The sequence below is a fragment of the Crassostrea angulata genome, chromosome 6, assembly GCF_025612915.1.
Source record: "Crassostrea angulata isolate pt1a10 chromosome 6, ASM2561291v2, whole genome shotgun sequence".
Classification (NCBI taxonomy): domain Eukaryota; kingdom Metazoa; phylum Mollusca; class Bivalvia; order Ostreida; family Ostreidae; genus Magallana; species Magallana angulata.
This window is the reverse complement of record NC_069116.1, coordinates 51,023,294-51,043,725: the sequence shown is the minus strand read 5'-3', so window position 1 is coordinate 51,043,725 and position 20,432 is coordinate 51,023,294. Positions and strand designations below refer to the sequence as shown.

At 33.1% G+C, this 20,432-nt stretch overlaps 1 protein-coding gene across 1 annotated transcript; it reads left to right on the top strand.

Annotated features, from left to right (window-relative positions):
- The first annotated feature begins 309 nt into the window (after positions 1 to 309).
- LOC128189445 (cytochrome P450 27C1-like) lies at positions 310 to 7,506 on the top strand. The gene is made up of 11 exons (XM_052861056.1): positions 310 to 460; positions 1,929 to 2,302; positions 3,681 to 3,871; positions 3,972 to 4,162; positions 4,271 to 4,471; positions 4,580 to 4,740; positions 5,410 to 5,573; positions 5,702 to 5,780; positions 5,904 to 6,060; positions 6,171 to 6,214; positions 6,324 to 7,506. The coding sequence occupies exons 2-11, from the start codon at positions 2,015 to 2,017 to the stop codon at positions 6,426 to 6,428; spliced, it is 1,581 nt and encodes a 526-aa protein (XP_052717016.1). The 5' UTR covers positions 310 to 460; positions 1,929 to 2,014; the 3' UTR covers positions 6,429 to 7,506.
- Positions 7,507 to 20,432: the final 12,926 nt, after the last annotated feature.

Below are 20,432 nucleotides of genomic sequence, written 5' to 3'. Positions count from 1 at the left end.
CCGCAGCAGAACGGGGGATTTATATGACATGAATGAAATTTTGGCAGCGAAAGAAAAAATATAATCTTGAGTTCCTCGATAGAAATACAAAACAAACCCACAAGGTGGATTGCCTACTCGCATGAATGCACACAAACGACCAATCAAATTATTTCTAGCTGACAAAAATATTTCGTTAACCAATCACAGCTCACCCGTCACATTCCATACATGGCTTTTTTGGCCTGTTTACCCCCTGTGGCCCCGCCCCTTTGCCGACTTATGAATGAGTGAAAACGGTGCTTGTAGGCTATAAATAGCCGCCGCAGTGTCTCTGCGTACAGTAGGTGTATTTCGTATCGATGAAACGCATGCTGGAGTGAGATTTTTTCTTCTAGTGTATATAACAGGTGCATTCATCCAGATTTGCTCTGCGTTACAGTTTTTTCTATGTTTTTGTGTGGATTATTTAAAGGCGAAGGTAAGATAGCTGAGCTTACTGCTAATTGGCATTTTTGTATGGATGCGCACAGTAAATCAGAAATACTATTTCAAAATCCCTATGCGTTGGTGCATCAAATGAATTATACCCTTTTTCTAAATAGAAAAGGATGAGCAAAAATATTGCTCAAATTATTATCTCATAAAATATATATACAAGATTAATAATTGGTTAGCAGATTTTTTTCGGGAGTGCAAAATTGTAATTACACAAATTTACAATTTGTTTATAGCTCTAGTCAAGATTGAAATATGCGCATAAACTTTGGCGTATGTCTTACTTTTTGATTCTTCGTAGATAAAGAAGAGAACTGACACGAGTTCAATGCTCACTACCTTTATTTAAACATTAATAGAATTGTAACCATAAATTTACAATACCCATAAAGTAAGTTCGTCAGGTAACTGCCCATCTACACAAGTTTTGCGGCCATAGTTCTCTTATCCTCACTATTTACAGCCGTGGGTTTATCCGAGTGTATTATATTCCATTATAATCATCTTCAATAAATGACACTTTTAAAATAAAATTTCAAGTAAAAATTGGCAAAAGAACAATATACAATCGATGTATTTCGTGAATGTATTGGACAGTACAAAGACAAAGATATCGTCTTTGTACTTTTTATCGCTTTAAAACACTGACAAATTCTGATGATACACTTTTGACGATTTTCAATTAATGCAATTATACTTTTTCTAAATTATGATTCTTTAAGGGAAACTTAAAGATAAAATACAATGAGCGTGTGTGATCTATTTTTTGCAATGTAATTAAAGTAACAAAAAGTAATAATTTTCATTTTAAAAAAAAATAGGCGCAAATTGATAATCCGACAAAAAAGTGAACAAATAAAGATATAATTTGTATCGTTGATATATAATTACTTATATCTTATTTACAACGTAAAATAACAATAAATCCTCAATTGTCACTATTGGTCCCATCGAAAACTTAACCGATAAGAGATCTGTTGCGGTTTTTCTGGGTGTAAACGACCAAATTATTAAACATCATTTTTCATCATCGACGAAACATGTTACTACGTCGTAAATTGCATTAAAAAGACACAAAAAGCGGTATAAGAGCGAACATTGCTTTAATCAAAATCACAAGTCGTCAAATTAGGGAGTCCAGATTGAACCTTACGCTATATACCACCATACACGAGTTCATTATCATACAATGCTATATTACACGGAGTTTTTAAATTGTGGTCGCGTTCTGGACCTGAAATACTTTTTATTTTACCTTTACCTGCATGTTATAAACGCTTCGTGCGGAAGCACTGAGACTATAAAAAGAATTTCACCGCCACAGTGTGGCATTCGGCTCTTGGCAGTCAACACGGAAAGATCTCCGCTTACTGTCTTTGGAAATGTAATGTGAATTAATTGAAAGTTATCGTAATTCATTCTCAGCAAAATTCAATTTTTTTTTATTTCAGAAAATTTTCTGCTGGATATCTGTGGAATTAATTTTCTAAAGAACAAAATTCATTCGTGAATGCACAAGTGAAATAAATAAAAAGCAATGGCTGATAAAGCAATCCAGAAACTTATCCCAAGAAGAGCTGCAGCGAAAAGACTTTTCCAAAACCAGAAAAGGAACTGTTTTACCGATGTTTCTTCAAATTCAGTGTCCGCTGTCAGACTTATTGCAAATGCCGTGGCAGACAGAACAGATAATGCACCCTCCGCTGCAAGTGTTTCCGTACCAAAAACAATCGACGACCTACCTGGACCCAGCGGGTACCCGGTTGTAGGAACGGCCCCGGAGTACTTCAGGAAAGCCAACAGGGGACAAATGCACGAAGTTCAGGTACGATCAGTCGCTCTTTGAGTTAACACATTCACTTGATGTATGTATTGTCTTCAACAAACGATGTCGTGCTTTTCGTACCTTTAAATCAATTTTGCGAAAACTTGAAAACTTAATTTCGGTCTGCACTTCGGCAAAAGTTTGGAAATTTGCGGTTAACCGGGAAAACTCCATGCATATATATTTATCTTTGGAAATTTATTAACGAATACGGATCTTTAAAATTTTTACAAAGTGGGTTTTAACGATAATCTTGAAGAATTCTAACGACTCAGGCAGTAGATCACTGCACTGCATTTTGAAAGATACCCATCTCTCGTAAAGAACTCTGAAGACACTTGTTTGTGACATTAGTATCATAAGGGGTCGTAGCGGTACTTTTGGGGCTGGGTTTTGAGGGTGTTGATGACGATCTTACTCCTACTCTACTTGGTGATTTCGAAACGTTACAATTGTTTAAAATTTACGACATCACATTTTGAAAGTAGGTCACGAAAACATTCTTAACAATCCATACATATTAAATGAATTATTGTGTTTTACTCATTGCTACCTACATCTCCACATGGGACCGTCTTTAACTGGCGCTAAAAGCTTCATGCCTGGCCACAAACAAAAGTTAGCCGCTTATATTTAAAAGCAAATAACATGTCAAATCTTAAACTACCTCCCTGTTTTTCTGTACACACTTCAGTATATATATTCAATATTTAATCGTTGACCCTGAAATATATCTACCCCTAGTGTGCGTGCACTGATTAAGGGTATAAAGTATGTCGTCGTTTTGTTAAGCGGATAGTGTAGGTATTGTTAATGTTGTGTAAGCAAGCTATTGATTTTATTGTAGTTCAAGTGCATATCTATTGAACACAAAATTAACAAAACTGAAAAGCTGAGGGTTCCTATTTGGATCGTAAATGCCACTGGCTCCTAAGCCGCGACAGTAATTCTGTACCATGCATTCTCACCGGAAAAAATCTAAATTTATCAAAAATAATCTCATTCAAGAAGCCAAAATCGAAATTAACTTCAACATGAGTAAGGTTTTATGCTAATTTGTGCTATAAAAATTGTCTTTCGAAAGATGATCACCTAATTTTTTATGTTTGTATTACTGCTTGACTGCCGATAAGCACAAAAAACTGCAATGAAAAGGGTATTCATTAACAACGCAGATCTTAGCTCGGGAAATTTTTGCCTGATAAAATTTCTTCAGGGGTTATAAACAGTGCACCCATTTGTTGTAAATCAGAATGATTAACTATATATATTTAAAAATTTTTACTTGGAATTCCAAATCTAGATATCTTTTGGTGCAGAAATTCTTTTTTTTGTGTAAAGATATTATTTAACAGTGTCTGCTTTTCATAATTTACAGAGACGATTTCACGAAAAATACGGGAAAATGTTTAAGGAGAAATTAGGCCCTGTCACCAACGTATCCATTGCTGACCCAAATATCGTGGAGGAATTGGTTCGTAAGGAAGGAGTTTACCCATTCAGACCTCCTTATGATTCGTGGATCCTTTACAAGAAAATCCGAAATCAAAAGGCCGGAATCATGTCCTCGTAAGTTTATATAAAGTCTCTAAATAACAAAATACATTGCACAGTAAAATTCTGTATTTCTGTCCGACAAGTATCTTTATTGCGTCTTTTTATTTTGAAGTGTTGGACCAGAGTGGCATAAATTGCGCCAATCACTTGCCAAATATACACTGAGACCAAAAACGGTTGCAGAATATACAGACGTCATGAACGACGTCGCTGATATATTTGTGAACAGGCTGCGCTTTCTCCGGGAAAAGGATGGAGACGTTGAAAATCTTCATTCAGAGCTACAAAAATGGGCTCTAGAATGTAAGTATCATACTTTTAAACCAATAACAATTGTTGACATCGTTGTACAAGTGGTGCGTCTGATCTGTCATATGAGACCATAAGGAAGTTGTTTGATTTTTCTTGCAGGCGTTGCAGGAGTTATTCTAGAGGAGAAACTAGGTTGCCTGGAAAACGAGATCGAGCCCAGGGTAGCCGATTTTATCAAGGCTGTTGGAAATATGTTTTTGACGGGTCATCAATTGATGGTTTTTGCAGACGTTCACAAGAAATTCAACACGAAGCCGTGGAGAACTCACGTTGAAGCCTGGGATACCATTTACTCTTTTGGTGAGTACTTTCCCACCTGTTTTTTTGTGCTTTGTAAACCACTGATTACCCTATATAAGAAAACATATAACCATGAATGTTATTGAAGAAATTTTTTTTCCATTACAGCTACCGAGTTGTTTGAGAAGAAAATCGATGAAATCCAAAATGGACATGTGGAAAAGGATGCCGTAGCTGGATTTTTGAGACATATGATTGCACATACCAAATTAGACATGGATGAGGTCTATGTGAACACAACTGAGCTGCTGTTATCTGGTGTAGACACAGTAAGTGTTGTTGTATTTTGTCATAAGTTGTTCATGAACAATATCAACCCAGTTTGTCATGGAACTTAAAAGTGTTAAAAACCCCAACCCATAACACTCCTTGTTCAATAGTATTGGGTGGGCCAGTTAGCTGACCGCTTTGACAAAAAAGGTTTAACTTAACACAGTTCAGATAACAGCTGTGCTCCAACAATAGTTTAAGCCGGCAGGTAGACTTTTCACGGACGCGGTGGTTGCGGATGACCGAGGTCGCTCTACGCATATTTTAAGCAGGAGAGGGTACATTTTAATCAAATGACATCTAGTTAAATCTTTTTATATAAGGTAGCAATGCGGAAAAGATAACTGACAGCAGAACAATACTTCCCGGGTGATTGCGGGGAAATTTATCTGCCACAAAATCTAATACCTAGGGACCAAGCTGTCAATTGACACCGTAATTAGCAGTTTAAGTGCTTAAACAGCCATTCAATAGTTTTTTACGACCGCATGAACGAGGGTTCTATGTCTTGTTTTCTTGCACATCTGATGAAGCGCATTCTGTGTCAAGAAACCTGCACTTGTAACGCGTATCAGATGACCCAGTTGCAGTGTTTTACACATTAACAAGACTAATGAATGTGAATGCAGATAAAGTTTCATCTAACGCTCTATTTTTTTTTATTTCAGTCTTCACATGCGCTCTGTTTCGCTATGTATAATCTTGCCAAAAATCCAAATGCCCAAGCAAGATTGCAACATGAAGTTGATACAATTTGCAAAGGGAATACCTGCACATCCGCAAACCTCCAGAACATGCCTTTCTTGAAGGCAGTTGTTAAAGAGAGTCTGAGGTAAATAAATTAAAGAAGTTTGTTCAAAACTAAATTCTACAAGTTTTTAGGTTTTAAAGTTTTCGGAAAAAACCCCCCAAGTGCAATTGCATTATAATATTTTCATAGAATCTCTTTGTCTTTTGTAGAATGTATCCTGTAATACCAATCAATGCAAGAGTCATGCAGGAAGATACCGTTCTTAACGGATATGTTATTCCTAAAAATGTAAGTGAACAAATAAATCGCTAATAAGTGAACTCTTTTTTTTCAAAGACTTTACTTAATGAAACGAGTAGAATTCAGTACAACATTCATACAATTGTTCATTGGGAAATTCTTTTATTGCAGACATGTGTTCTATTAAATGGATATACCATGGGTTACAATGAAAAATACTTTCCCGATCCTGAATCTTTCAAACCCGAGAGATGGTTGCGAAGCTCTGGTGATGAAAAACATCCCTTTGCCATGCTACCATTTGGATTTGGGTCCAGAATGTGTGTTGGTAAGTCTGATTTGTAAAGAAAGTAAATATTGAAATCATTTATGAGAAAAGTTGCTGTAAATGAACTTATTTTTGTAATTTTGTTAATTTGTTGCGTCTTGTTTTTACAGGCAGAAGGATTGCTGAACAAGAACTGTTTTTAACTCTAACCAAAGTAAGCACCTCAACGTCTTATCTAGGATAACAAATTTGATTGCTCAAATGTTTAAATCTTCCAATTGAACGTGACAATCATATTAAATTTTCATTTTTTACTTTCGTAGATGACACAATCATTTTGGATGGAAGCAACGGGGGACATAGAAACTACATTACGGACAGTTATTACTCCCAAGGGTAAAATCCCCATTCAATTTGTTGACCGATAATTCAAATGAAATTTTCATTGAAATGTGGACAGTCATGAACAACGCCTTCTTGTTTCAACAACAAGAGGAAACTTTCGAAATCCAGAACGATCGTCAGTTCACCAAAACCTGACGAGTTCCAATACCTCATCCCAGAGGTTCCAGTTTCTTGGCCCACGTGGTCGAGCCATGATCACGTGTGTTCTAGAAAGACTCTTCTAGATGAACTTGTCTTGGTCAGATTGTACATGTTGTGATATGTACAGATGTCATGGGTGCTTCTATACATAGTGATAGAATCGGAGAAGACGGGTATTGCCACTTCGTCATTGTTATGCTTTATGTGATCTGTATGTTTAACTTTTTGATACAATGCAAATATCATCTTTCACAATGTTTGAAACAATATCCTTGTACAGTTTCATGTTTATCATTTCCACCTATACGTATGTACATTGTAAGTAAATCTCCATTTATTTATTTGACGAATCTCTTCAGACGTATACGACAAGCCATTATGTGATGCTTTGACACGGTCTTTTCAAAGACGATATTGAACTTCAAGAAACAACATTCTGACAAATTGAAGTTATTTATCTATTGAAGTTTAATGCTATCAACCTTATTCACGTCCATTTGAAGAGACAATGATTTCTTTGATATATAACTCTAAGGTGCAATATTCGTATTCGTCAGGAAAACAGTTGTTAACTCTTAATCATGTTAAGCCCTCGACGTGCAATGATCATTATTTCATTAATTTTAATGATATGTGCACACCTGGGAAGTGAGACCGCCCAAGGATCTCTCCAAAGGTGTGTCTGCCTTTGTAGCCACTTAGTGTGAGGAACACTTGCTCACTGTTGTATAGAACTTGAATCATATATGTTCAGGAAAATCTCTGAGAGTAGCTCCTTTGTATTACGTTGACAAGGTTTTTTTCCCCAAAAATTAAAACTGTTTCTTGAATTGAATGTTATTCTTGTAAATTGTATCTTTAACGTGCATAATAATTTATGAAAGCAATTTTTACCTCAATTCTCTACGACACATCTTCTTTCAGTTGTGTAAAAAAGAAATAAATGTGTACAAACATTCACAGTATTTTATTTGTTTTTTTTCGAAGAAGTATTCCTGAACATCTGCATCTTCATTATTTTATTTTGCCCTGTCAAGAAGAAAATAGATTGCTGAGTAAAGATCTGTAAAATATTTGCTTGTCATATATTACAATTATGCAAGTTATCAGTGACGCTTTAATAGAGATGCCCCTTTTACGGGATTTGAGAGCGCGAGAATAGCACCAGTAATACACTATCAGTGCAAACTTTAATTCTTTAACAAATATAAATACCTTTCTGCTTAATGGTTGTTTATGATCATAAACATCAAAACATAAAAATAACAACAGCGTGTTTAATAAAGAAATATGAAGCTATAAAGAATATCTAGAGTAGGGCATCAGTTCTACCGACCCTAGGTTTGCGATAACTAACGTCTGATGAGATTTCATCAAATCCAGGTGTAATACACAGCAGGGAGGAAACACAATGTAAGCGCTAACCTTGAATTACACTGAACTAGATGCAAGATGTTCAGGTAAATGCATGTGTACCGGTTTAAGTAAACACCGGGAATCAATAAAAGCTAAGTACTTTGGCGACTTGGTATTAATAGGGCAAATCTTATCGATTTATGAAATGAAATTGCCTAATGATCCTCACTGACGATCAGGTTTAAAATTAACCCTCAGCTTGGAGGAAGGGTCACACAGTACTAGTCAGAATTGGAGGATTTCAGAAGACCGATTTTCGAATTGCCAAACAACGTATTTGGAAAATAAATTGGCTGGGATATTTGGGGATTTTGATCACATGTAACGGTAGATATTTCTTTTTAAATCATGGATTTAAAACGAGACAAAACATACAAGTTTTTTAGGATAATGAAAAATAACGCTCCTTTTGATCTCGCGTCACTTATTTTTGCTTTCTGTTGCATGAATTTAGTTTAATGCTCCTGATTTTTATGCCATAAATTCTTTTCTCGACAGGAGACTTCAAATTTAACTATAGGATGTAGTTGGTCAAATGGCATACATGTATATATTTATGTTTAAGGTGCATTGTCATGATGAGCAATAAAATATAGGGAACAAAATTGTTTTACAAACAAATATTTACGTGAAAAATCATTTTTTTTTTTTATCAAAGTCCCTTTTTCGTAGTTACAGAAATCTTGAAAGAATTATCATTCAATGATGAAATAATCCTTTAATATAATCTTTCAATCAATGATAAACAAAATAATTTTTTTTCGTTTAATATAAAACAAGACAATTTCGACACAGGAAAACATCAATATATATAAGCCATATGTATCCATGCTTGCACTAGAATCATCATGAAACCTCATGAAACATGATTTGTTTTAAACGTAATACAAACATTTAAAACCAAAAGTAGTTCAAAATAAAAAAAAAACCAATACCTTTCAATATCTTAATTTATCTAAATCCTTACTTAAGACATTATTCAACCAAAATCTTAGCTGTCCAAACATTTAAAAAGAATTGTTCATACTAAATGTTAATTTCTGTAAAAGTTGACAAACAAACACTAAAGCTTGTTTTAACAAATCCACGTAAGATGGAGTAAAATTCAGAATATAAATAAAACTCAGGGATATTCACACTTTACTCATTTGTGAAAACATAAGCTACAAATCAGTAGCTCAACGGTAAATCCGGGTTGACGGACCGTAGAACTATATTTCTATCCATATAAAAACTGAATATCTATTGCGCTCAAAAAGTTGCGCATTGTTTTGGACTTACTGAAGTCATCTAGGAATATATTTTGTAAATATTTTCATACCAAAAAATTCTCAGATATTTTCCCACTGATTCACCACTTCACTTGCTTCAAACATTTTCCTAAACACCCTAACCGACCTCGGAAAGTAGAGTATGTTAAATTCACATCAAGATCAAGAGTCGCCATTTTTACCTAAAACAAACCACAACACTTTACTATACGGGGATGGTGATGGTGTTTGAAAGAATATCAGAGGCAAGTAAAATGACGATATCTGTAGTAAAATGTCCAAGGATTTTTATTTTATATCGAATATTTGTATAGAATGTGTTCATGGATAAAGAACATTAATCAGTCCAAAACTAGCGCAAGTTTATGTGCGCCGTAAATTTTAACTTTTTCACACGTATGGAACTGTAGCTCTCAGGTCGTTCATCAGAATTGTTTTTAGACCTAGAGCTACAAATATGCAGCTATTAAAACGCCAGATGCAAATCAATTTTTATCAAAAATAAAGTTTAGTATTAGTAAGAACCATTTACTTGGAACTGGATGAAAATTAAAATAAACAAGAATTCTATCCAAAGAACTATATATGATATGAGTTAAATTTGTCCCCCCATAATTCGCCCTTTTTTAAAAGAGTTTCTGGTACAATAAAATGTTATGTTATATTTTAGAAGAGTTGATGTAAAATATATTTTTCAACTAATTATTTGTTTTATTTGCACTCACTAGCAGTATATGACGTCAGAAGTGACGCCATTTCTATAATTCAATCAAAATAAATAAAAAATTGACATTTTTCCCATCTTTTTATGAATGGGAAATATAGAGCGCATGCTTGAACAAGGAATTTTTTTGGTCACTTATTAGCCTTGGCTAGATACATCTTTGATTAAAATATTTTGTTTGTTCAACATACTCTCTATGTTTTCTGAAAGAAAAACTGCTTGAAAACTAGCTGTTTTATGCTAAAAATGCATGAATAGCGAACAAATGTTGTCTTTACGATGTCATATTTCTAAATTGTTGGCAGTTGAATCAAAATGAACATTATGTAAAAACATCACATATATATCTGTACAAAGAAAACTAAAAATTACAGTAAAATGATTATGTTAATTTTAGGGGTCCATTTTTAGGCCCATATCATATATAGTCCTTTACTGGATTCGATCCAATCAAAGTTGTACTTTTAACTTTTAAACACACTTTAAAATATATACATAAAAGAATGCGTAGAAAGCATTTTATTTAGCATTGACATTTCTAGGAATATGAATATAAGTATAGTATTGTTAGAATACAGAAAGGTCAACGCCCTGGGTTTTATGATTTCTTCAGGTCCATGTAAAACAATTAATTTCCCAGGTGAACAAGACATATTTCAGCCGGGTTTTTGCTCTTCCTTGGTGGCAAAACAATCAAAAGTATATAATATACGTACAAACACAAGGGAGACACAATGCCACCATATAAAAATCAGCATAAAAATCAATTGCAATTGACTTGGAATTTAATTTATATCTTTCATACTTTTGTACACGTGACATTGCCTTGAAAGGGGACAAAATACGCAGGTTTTATTAAAGTGAAGATTAACTCTAGACCTACAGAATGAATTGTCATTGTGTATTTTTATTTTACTTTACACCGAATATTTCTTTTATTTTAATTATTTATCATGTTCACAGTTTGACATTAAGCGCAAAGGTGTTTTTTAACAAGTGATTTTAGGATACATGTATTGATAGAAACACGATTATTATTTATTTCAAACTCATGGACCTCAGTCCACGCGTCTATACTCACGTGAATTGTTGGTGTTTTTGGATATATGTATAGATAATCTATATTTGTATGTGGTAATTGCATTCCAAAAAGGATAATTATATATTGATTGTCAATGTCATCCACTATTGACGATAATCGCCAAAATCTTACATAATGAATATATCTACACCACAACAACTTAACAAAATCTTATGAGTTTGTTCACATAAAGAACATCATTAGGTTTTAATTATTTAATATAGTTGTAGCAATATATGCCAATTTTCTTGCAAACCTGCATTTCTGCAGAAAACATGTACATGTAATACATTATATAGTATAAAGTATTTTATATAGATGAAATTTATATTAGAAGTATTTTGCAAATATAACATTAAAATATATCTACGTTAACACGTGTGACAGCATTAACTTTTATATAATATGCAACAACTAGACCTAAAAAAAACCTGACATACCTTAAATACCTGAAATACCAGAAATCGCCTAATAATAACCAAAAAACCCCCCAACAAAAGTTATGATATCATCCTCGTTGAAATTGCTGTGGAAAAAAGCCACTTATTTCCTCGTTCTTATGGTAATACAATAGAAATCATTTTGCTGCAAAGAGTTTGCACCTGATTTGTAACCATTTTATTAACATAAACATGTTTAAATCGTTGAAATATCGCCATTGGAAGACAGTTGCATCTAATTACAAGCAAAAATTCCATTTCATTTCTTAATTTTTTTTCTATCTAAATGATCTACCGGTATTTAATAATTATAAATTTTGCAGTATGATTTAGTTATGTTAACAGCAAATGATATTCCCAAAAATCGTGCTTTCACAACAATTCTGGCTACCATTTCTTAGAAATGGTTATTAAGCATGCAAAAAATGAAAGTTCACGTCAATGAATAAAATCGGTTACAAAATAGCAAATCTTAACAATATCAAAAGTACATTGAATTTGTATTTACTAATCATGGTGACGTGTCATAAATAGTACAAAAAATGTCGATCATTGCGAATTATACTGTTGATTAAGCCATGCAGGTATCCAAACAAATAACACCTTGATGAATTGAGTCATTTGAAGGTTATTTGACGGTTGTCAGCCATGGCTTCCTCATTTTATTATAATCTTATGGAAACAGACCATGCTTGTGAAATTCATAGGGTGTTGTCAAAACCCGCCTACATGCCCATTGCACAGGCTACATCATTATGATGTGAAATCTAAAGAATGATTCAGATATTGTTTTATTCATCATTCAACCTTTGGTTAACATGAAATATTACAACTTTATTAAATATTTTAACATTGTTTCAACATTGTCTTCTAAATGAAAGAAAATGTGACAGTGTGACAGTCGAATCTTTAATACTAACTTGAAATTATTTATTTTGTTTCAACATAATTTCATTAAATGAGCCAAAAAGTAAACTTTGCTCTGCTTTTCTTACCATTACTTCATACTTTAATATAGATTAACTAAACACAGAAATAAGCTCAACAAGCGCAGGACATAAGTAAGAAAAAATCGAGGTTGATTTACGTGTGTATATAGTTGCAGAGCAACCGAGAAAAGAATTTTGAAGTCAATATGATTTCCATATATCATATATTAAGGAAGATAGAATAAAACAGTCTCACTGACCCTGAACAATGTACATTTTTTTTCATCTTATGAGCACTGCAAAAAAGCAGTAACACCAAGTGTACAAATATGCTTCTTGTTTGAGGTTACAAAGTAAAATATTTCCTTATCACTTTCTCACAACCCCAATATACATTTATTGATATAATGAGATGTAGGTAATGTCAACACGACCTTGACCTATTTAAAACGCCCGTCACTAGGTGCGCAATACTCCTGGAGATAACTGGTGTCAGGAAACCGACCTTTTTTCTTGAGAAGAAAGAGTGATCAAACCCAGACGACTAGAAGAAAAGATAAATAAAAATGAAATATAAAGACTTCCGTACGGTTTTTGTCTCTCTCCATTCATCATACTGGAACAGATCACCAACATTGGCGGGCTAGTGAAGGAAAGGTCTTCCATCACTTCAAAGTAATTAAATTCCAAACCTTGTAAAATTTTAAGATTACTTAGTAAGATTGATCAAGAGTGTTTCTTGGGAGTTCCAAGAATCAAATGAAATGGTTTTTAAGGGTTTGTGATCACATTGCCTTCAGAACTGTCAAATAGATGAGAATTTGGTAATGCGAAGGCAATGCCATCACAGACAAAGCAAGCACTTGGAGGTACATAACGATTTGCCCTCGACCGACTATGGTACAATTTAATCTTGGAAGAGTGATGAATAATAGGTCATCCATCTCAGCCTTGCACTTGGATAAATTCTCTACATTTTTTCGTCTTGTTTATTTTTTTTTCAAGAAGAGATAACAATTTTACTTTCAAGTCAGTTGAATTTGGCTTTGTCATATCGTTTTACACCAGAGGCGCAAAATAGATTTCTGTTTATTTTTTTTTCGAATCGATAGCGAAAACACTTAAAAGATTAAAGAAAAACGACACATTGTTGGAACCTATCAATCTTATCAATAGAGAACAGATTTATTTCAGTAGTATGTTTTTACAGCAATTCCTGTTCCACTATTTTAATGACGGATTATGTAGAATAACTTGTTTCAGGTTCAAGAGGGATTCCAACAATACTGTCAATTTCATAGCTTTGTTAACATGCATGCAATTGAAGTTAAGTATTCAAATTTGACAGTAGGAAAGTGAATACTTCCAGACAGTGACAGAACAATACCAAGATTGTAATGGCATTGGAATTCATGATCCAGTAACCTTCCTCGGCGTCGCAAGCAGTTTGCTCAGAGTCTTGAACACACATCACGCTGTCTACATTTTGCATACCTTTATCTACTTTGGACTTACCATAATTAGTGGGTTACCTGGTTAATTAATACTTTGATGGGAAAGAAATGAAATAAGTCGCACTTTTCCTCCTTACCTTATATATGCAAGATGCTGACAAAAGAGGGTAAACGTTCAAGATTTTGTTTTCTTACATGATTTACTTTATCCCTTGAATGAACTTTATTTCTCGTTCATCTACACATCATGACCTTTTAGCACTTATGAGGTTTTTTTTTTAAATTTGCTGCCTTGACGAACTTACTTAAAGTAAAAACAGCATTTGTCATTCCTGTCACCGACCTTTTCACCTCCAAAAACAAATAAATACAATATAATTTTCATCTTACTTTTTATTTCTGAAAGAAAAGTTCAAGACTATTGTGGTTATCATCATGGTATCAACATTTCACTTTTTGCATATAATATTTGAAGGGTAAAAATTACTCTTATTCGTGTAACTGAAAACATTTTAAATGCTCTATTGTCTTTATGGATTTGTAGTGGGACTTCATTTAATTATTCATTTTGACTTGCTGTATAGAACTGATAAGATTGCTTTTCATTAAATCTATATTGAATTTCTGCATGACATCTTCAATTTCGTTTAAGAAAACCATGAATTCTTATCTTCTATGAATCATTAATAATTATTCATCCCACAGACAGTACAAAAAACATCGACAAACATATTATCATCTTCTTTCGATATCACACCTTAAATATTTTGCATACATTACATAATACTTACACCTGATCGTATTCATCCAGTTTTCAATTTTGTTTCGTTAGCAATATGTTTGATTTATGTCAAACTAATATAAATCAATGATAATAGTTAATTTGAGTCAATATATTTCTGTATTGTAATGGTTCTACTAGTACTTTCAGGCGTTGTAAGAAGATGGGTTAATATTTTCAATATTTTGTCTACTCTCGTGTCTTTACTACACACATATAGGGTAACAGTTACACGAAACCGCGCCTTGGTCTATCAAATTAACCTTATCAAAGAGATTTCTTACGTGATATATGCAGTGTTAATAATCAATAAATATCCTTTTATTGTTTTAACCGCTAATCGCTTTGGGGTTACTAAGTACTATATCTTTCATTACAATTAGGCTAGACAAAAAAGGGGCAAATTATTTTAAAATGCATGCACACGTTTGTACTTCTGATAAAATTGATGACTTAATCTTCAACTTTTAAGCTAATTGCACCGAGATCATGGGACCTCTTTTCAATGCAAAGAGTAGTTCTAAACGACTGTATGCCGTGTTTTACATACATAGAGGTGTTACAATAACCGACTTATCACTGAGAACCATCAAGGTCAAGTTTGATGATTCGACCAATTGACCTTGTTTATAACAACGTGTTTATATATGTACTTTTGGTTGATTATGCAATGACAACAATATGGATAATGCTCCATCAGAGTCATGCAAGGCCTTAATAAATAGAAGAGACGATTAAGAAAAAAAAGTATTAAATAAACGAATGACATAAGGTAATTGATGGATGGATGGATGAATGGATGGACAGACTCTAAAGCTTGCTAAAATACTCCATACATGATGAAATAATTGGCATCTGACAAATCAAAAATTTTATGTGGATATAATCGTTGTAAAATATTTCTCAATCTTATCATTTCAAATCCCCTTTTAATGCAAAACTAACTTTGTTGTGATTGGTATCAAGGGTTGTTTTTGCTGAAGTCTATAATGTGCAGTAGCTCTAGGAGTAGGAAAATGCATCGTGTACATAGACAATGCTGAGTTATATTTTGTATATACTGCTAGAAACTGTGTAAAAATGTTTTACTTAACTTACATTAACTTCTTGAAAGTCAATCAGACTTACAGTACTGACGATTTTTACATGAAAGAGTGTATGTTTTAAAATAACTCAAAGAATCAGAGTACTTGATTTATACCGTTCTTGTTCTCAAGGAATCAGATAAGCCATACGAGAGACCTAATTGTTACATTAGGCTAGTCAGTCGGCTTAATAGTGTGGCTTGAATTTTTGGTCTCAAGAAGACATTGGAACTGTTCTTTGATTAAAAGAGACAATTTGAGAATGCAAAACTATAAAATTTAAAAAAGAAATAGGCAAAAACTGAACGATTTATTTAATATATGACATTCACATTATTGTACTCTAAACACTGCAGTACTTCATCAGGTTTTTCTGCTTCATATTAGTATTAGCTAAGCTAAGGTTTTGAATTAAGACAATCAAAAATAGATATATATTTGCTACAAGTGGTACGTTAGAACGTTCGCAAGTCTGTCATGTATATACATAAAGTGTATATCAAGTCCAATCATATCGATTTTTCCATGAAACAAAATATAATTTATTCGTTCATTTACTTGATAAATATATTTGCCAACATGTTTTAATGACAGATTATATTCGGGTCAATCAGTCAAACGTTCTACTGCAAAGGAATCCACCATTCAGATCAAACAGTTCATTAGGAATGTGTGAAATAAACCGATAGCTGCGTACTAAATCCGTAATCACATTTCTAAAACCGTATTAATTGATAAAACTACCCTTTTTCATTCATAGATGTAAGCAAAACAGATATTTAACCAATTATGTGGTAAAGGGGATGATAATTATCGATAATGAAAAATAGTAGGAGTTATTTGGCAGACATATCATGGAGCTATGGGGCAAATTCGTCATATAATCGTTTTTCCACGTAAATAAGTCGATTTTGATGTTCAGCCTCTGGTGAAAGGTAACATTTCGGTTTGTTATTTGAATAGTTTGAACAGGTTACGAATGAATACGGTACCGTGCACAGTACATCACAGTATTTGATTAAGAACTTATACCTGTGTCCATGTCAGTTTTTTTCCGGAATAAATGTACCATTTTGAGAACAATATAAGACATTCAAAAACCAATAGTAAACGGATCATAGTTTTGAAGTTTATGTAAAATCAATGTAGAAGCATATAGTGCGATTCGTTCTGATATATACTCTAACGTAATGCACTGATGGAAATAGTTTGAACCCTCAAGTCATTTGCATCTAAATGTAGAATTTGAATCCTCAGAGCGATAAAACACAAGCAGACCTTTCACTGAAGGAAGAGGTTGGAGGAAATAGGGAATAATTATCAGGTCTATAAAAAAGATAATGGTTATATAGGTAAATTAAGTAGTTATTTAGCACTGCCGATATAAAAATGTGGACAATGACGTCATTATTTTATGGTCTGTGGTAAGAAGAAAGCTTGCCTTCGAATGATAAATTGGATGTAAATTTACAAAAGTCAATGAGACATGTTCCAATTAAAAGTGTTAATCTACACTCACATGTATATGACTGTTGCGGGCTTCTGTTCTTATTATTTTTCCTTTCCAGCCATCCACGCATCCATCCAAATTTTTCATACTCTTCATGTGTAAATCCTGTTTGGTACACAAGCAATATGATTGTACTGATTTTTTTTGTTAAAAGCTCAAGATTAGTAAAAGGACGTGCATTTGTTCTACTTTTGACAGTATTTTCTTGTTATATATGAAATACACGTGTATTGGATGTATTTCAAATCTATACAGTGATGCAGTGTCTTTTATTGCCCGTCCTTTTGTTCAAGGTCCTCTGACTTCAGAACAACAGGCTTCCGTGTTCTATGTAGTAGGTAGGTTACAGTGTGCGTCCAGCTCTTATTAATATTATCGCAGATAAAGAGTTCCAGTTCAATAACCAGAACGACAATATAGAAACGAATAGACATTTATTGACATTCGAGTTTGATTCTCAATTGCCATTTCTTGATTTTGCGGTTTTACTTGACCCCAACAAGTAAAGCAAAGCGTTAACAATTTTTACCATAAAACCACAGAACCTTGAATCGAAGTTAACCTTAGGCGTCAAGCCAATGCAGTGACGACTCTATTCGTAATTCATCCCACAATTCAATAATTTGGTACATGCAGTATCAAATGATCACTTATTTTTTAAAGATTTAATTTTTTCCTCAATCTAAACATTGTTAGTTTTTATATTTTTCAAGAGTTAAATTGTCAGGTAATTTCCACGTTTTTTGTTGAAACAAAAACTAGGAATGCCAGTTTTTCATGTTTTTTGTACTAGTTACATTTATACAAATGACTCAGTGTTGCCGCATCCCAGACCTTGTGTCTTCTTTTTGGAGACAGATATCTTAATGATACTGGCTGGATAACACCAAAACAACGCTGCCTACAAATGCATAAACCTTTGTCAAGATTGAACAGGATATTCCAAATCCTGATTACATGTAATTGTGATTCCTGGGGGATTGATGCAATCATTTGGTTGATTGGAGTAATGATATCTATTCCTGTGACACATAGGTGTTTAACGGTGGACGGCTAATTTCGTATAAATGTTAACTAGGTCTCATTTATATTATTTTCATGTAAGCTATCGATGAAACTCATACATTGAGGTTACTCACAGATTTTTAAAAATATGCATATACTTCTCTACCTAACTATCCATTTATGTCTCTATAGATATTGTTTGTTCGCTTTCCTTATACCTTCCGTTTTAAGGAAATTCAGGTAGAATCAAAGTACTGAAGTCCTGAAAGTCGGGCTCTTTTGTAAGCGGCCATAAACAAAAATATGTCTGTCTAGTAGAAAAAAGTTCAACAGTTACTGCCTTGAATTTTGCAACCAGCTTTACATATTCAATCCCCATTTCTTCAACGCACAGCAAAGTAGTTCATGGAAACTATTCGATTGTATGTGTCCAAAATGCATAGCCTTGTTTTTAAAACACGTTATTAATAAGAAAACTAAAAAGATAGACAATTCTCTCGAAAATGAAAAAAGAAACAAAATGCCAACACTTTTGACAAAACGTGTAACATCGTGTAACTATTTAGTATAGCAGAAGCTTTTACTTTGACGCTGTTTGTTTTTTTGTTTACTTTTGAAGTTGTGCTATTTATAGTAACATTAGCGATTTGCCTGCCTACAGCCAGGACTCTGCTTTCAGCAGAGCCCGGCTAAAAATTATCAAGATTCTAAATATTATATCCACGATATATAACTGACATAAAAATTTCACAATGCGCTCTTTATAGGGTCTATTTACTGTTTATGTCTCCCTCCATAATCCCTTTACTAGTGAGGAGACGTCACCTGATGGTGGTTAAGGAGAGATAATGATTGCTTTGTACATGTTAGTGATTTCTGTCTCAATGTACATGTAACTCGGCCCGTACGGTCTCATAAAAAATATTACGCGTACATGACTTTTTTGGTTTCAAGTGTTGACTAAGAAACAGTTTATACATGTTGATGGGACTCGTTTTATGCATATGTTCATAATAAGAAAGCATATGTCAGATATTGTTCACCTCAGCACTTAACCAGTATCTGCTATGTCTCCGCCAATTTAGATTATTTGGATTAATATTATTTACCAATTAAAATATTTAAGTAATAAAATGCAAGAATGATTTCGAAGCTATTTAAGCTAAGTAAGATATATCCATGATTTAGGCATTGTGGAATATATAATCATGGTACTTGTTTTGAAATTATAATTGTTCTTGATATGACAATTTCATTACAATCGCAGAGGCACATTTATAAATTGTTATTAAGAATGTGTCTGTTTCCTGTTTTACTTGTCAATCATATGACTGTTTTACAATTAAAAGCACTTCCAGTAGGAAATTATTCAATCAAATGCTTGGAAAACTGCGTAGTGGATCAGAGCGCGAAAATATTTCATAACAATGCGGACATAAAATGACTGATACTATTGATGGAATTCATATTCCAGCTAGAATTTTCGGGTTTATGATAAAAAAAACCCATTTGATTTATTATTCAAAATTGCATTATTATCCAGTAGATTCTGTAATTAATACAGTGGTGTCTAATAATCGTTTTATTTTCAGTTTTCTTAAACTCATGAATTGTTTTATCATTATTTATTGTACTAAGGAATATTGTTTACGTATAGATATTTCAACGTACTAGTTAGTGTAAAAATGGGAATAATACGATGATATTTATTTTTTAAAAACACGAAAAAGTTTTTATATTAGACCAGAAGCGTGGTTTTTTTCTTATCTGTTCTCGAAAACTTTAATTGTGAAATAAAATGTAACTCCACATCGTGAAAACTTCGTAATTTAGCCAAATTTCAAAATATGTTACATAATTTAATGTTAAAAGTTTATTAGAAAAAGGTTTGTGATAAAATAGGAACCACTTTTCTCCAAAAAGCAAATGCAAATGAATAAAAATCAATCCTTTTTATATGCCAAATCAAAAAAAAAAAATCAAAAAAACAACGAGTTTTCAATAAGCAACACCTAAATAATTACTGTATTTCTAATGATTGACCTAATAACAACTCTCCAGTTTCAGTTGTCAAAATACAAACATAGTACAGAACTTTTAAAACATTGCTATAAGAATGTGACTTAGAACTTTTTTTTAACGAATAAATTGCAATTGCATAAAATAAAATACCAATTCGATTAAAAAGAA

Coding starts and splice junctions, on each gene's coding strand:
- LOC128189445 (XM_052861056.1), top strand. CDS start 2,015: ATGGCTGATAAAGCAATCCAGAAACTTATCCCAAGAAGAGCTGCAGCG. Junction 4,163..4,270: donor ACAAAAATGGGCTCTAGAAT/GTAAGTATCATA, acceptor TTTTTCTTGCAG/GCGTTGCAGGAGTTATTCTA. Junction 6,215..6,323: donor TGTTTTTAACTCTAACCAAA/GTAAGCACCTCA, acceptor TTACTTTCGTAG/ATGACACAATCATTTTGGAT.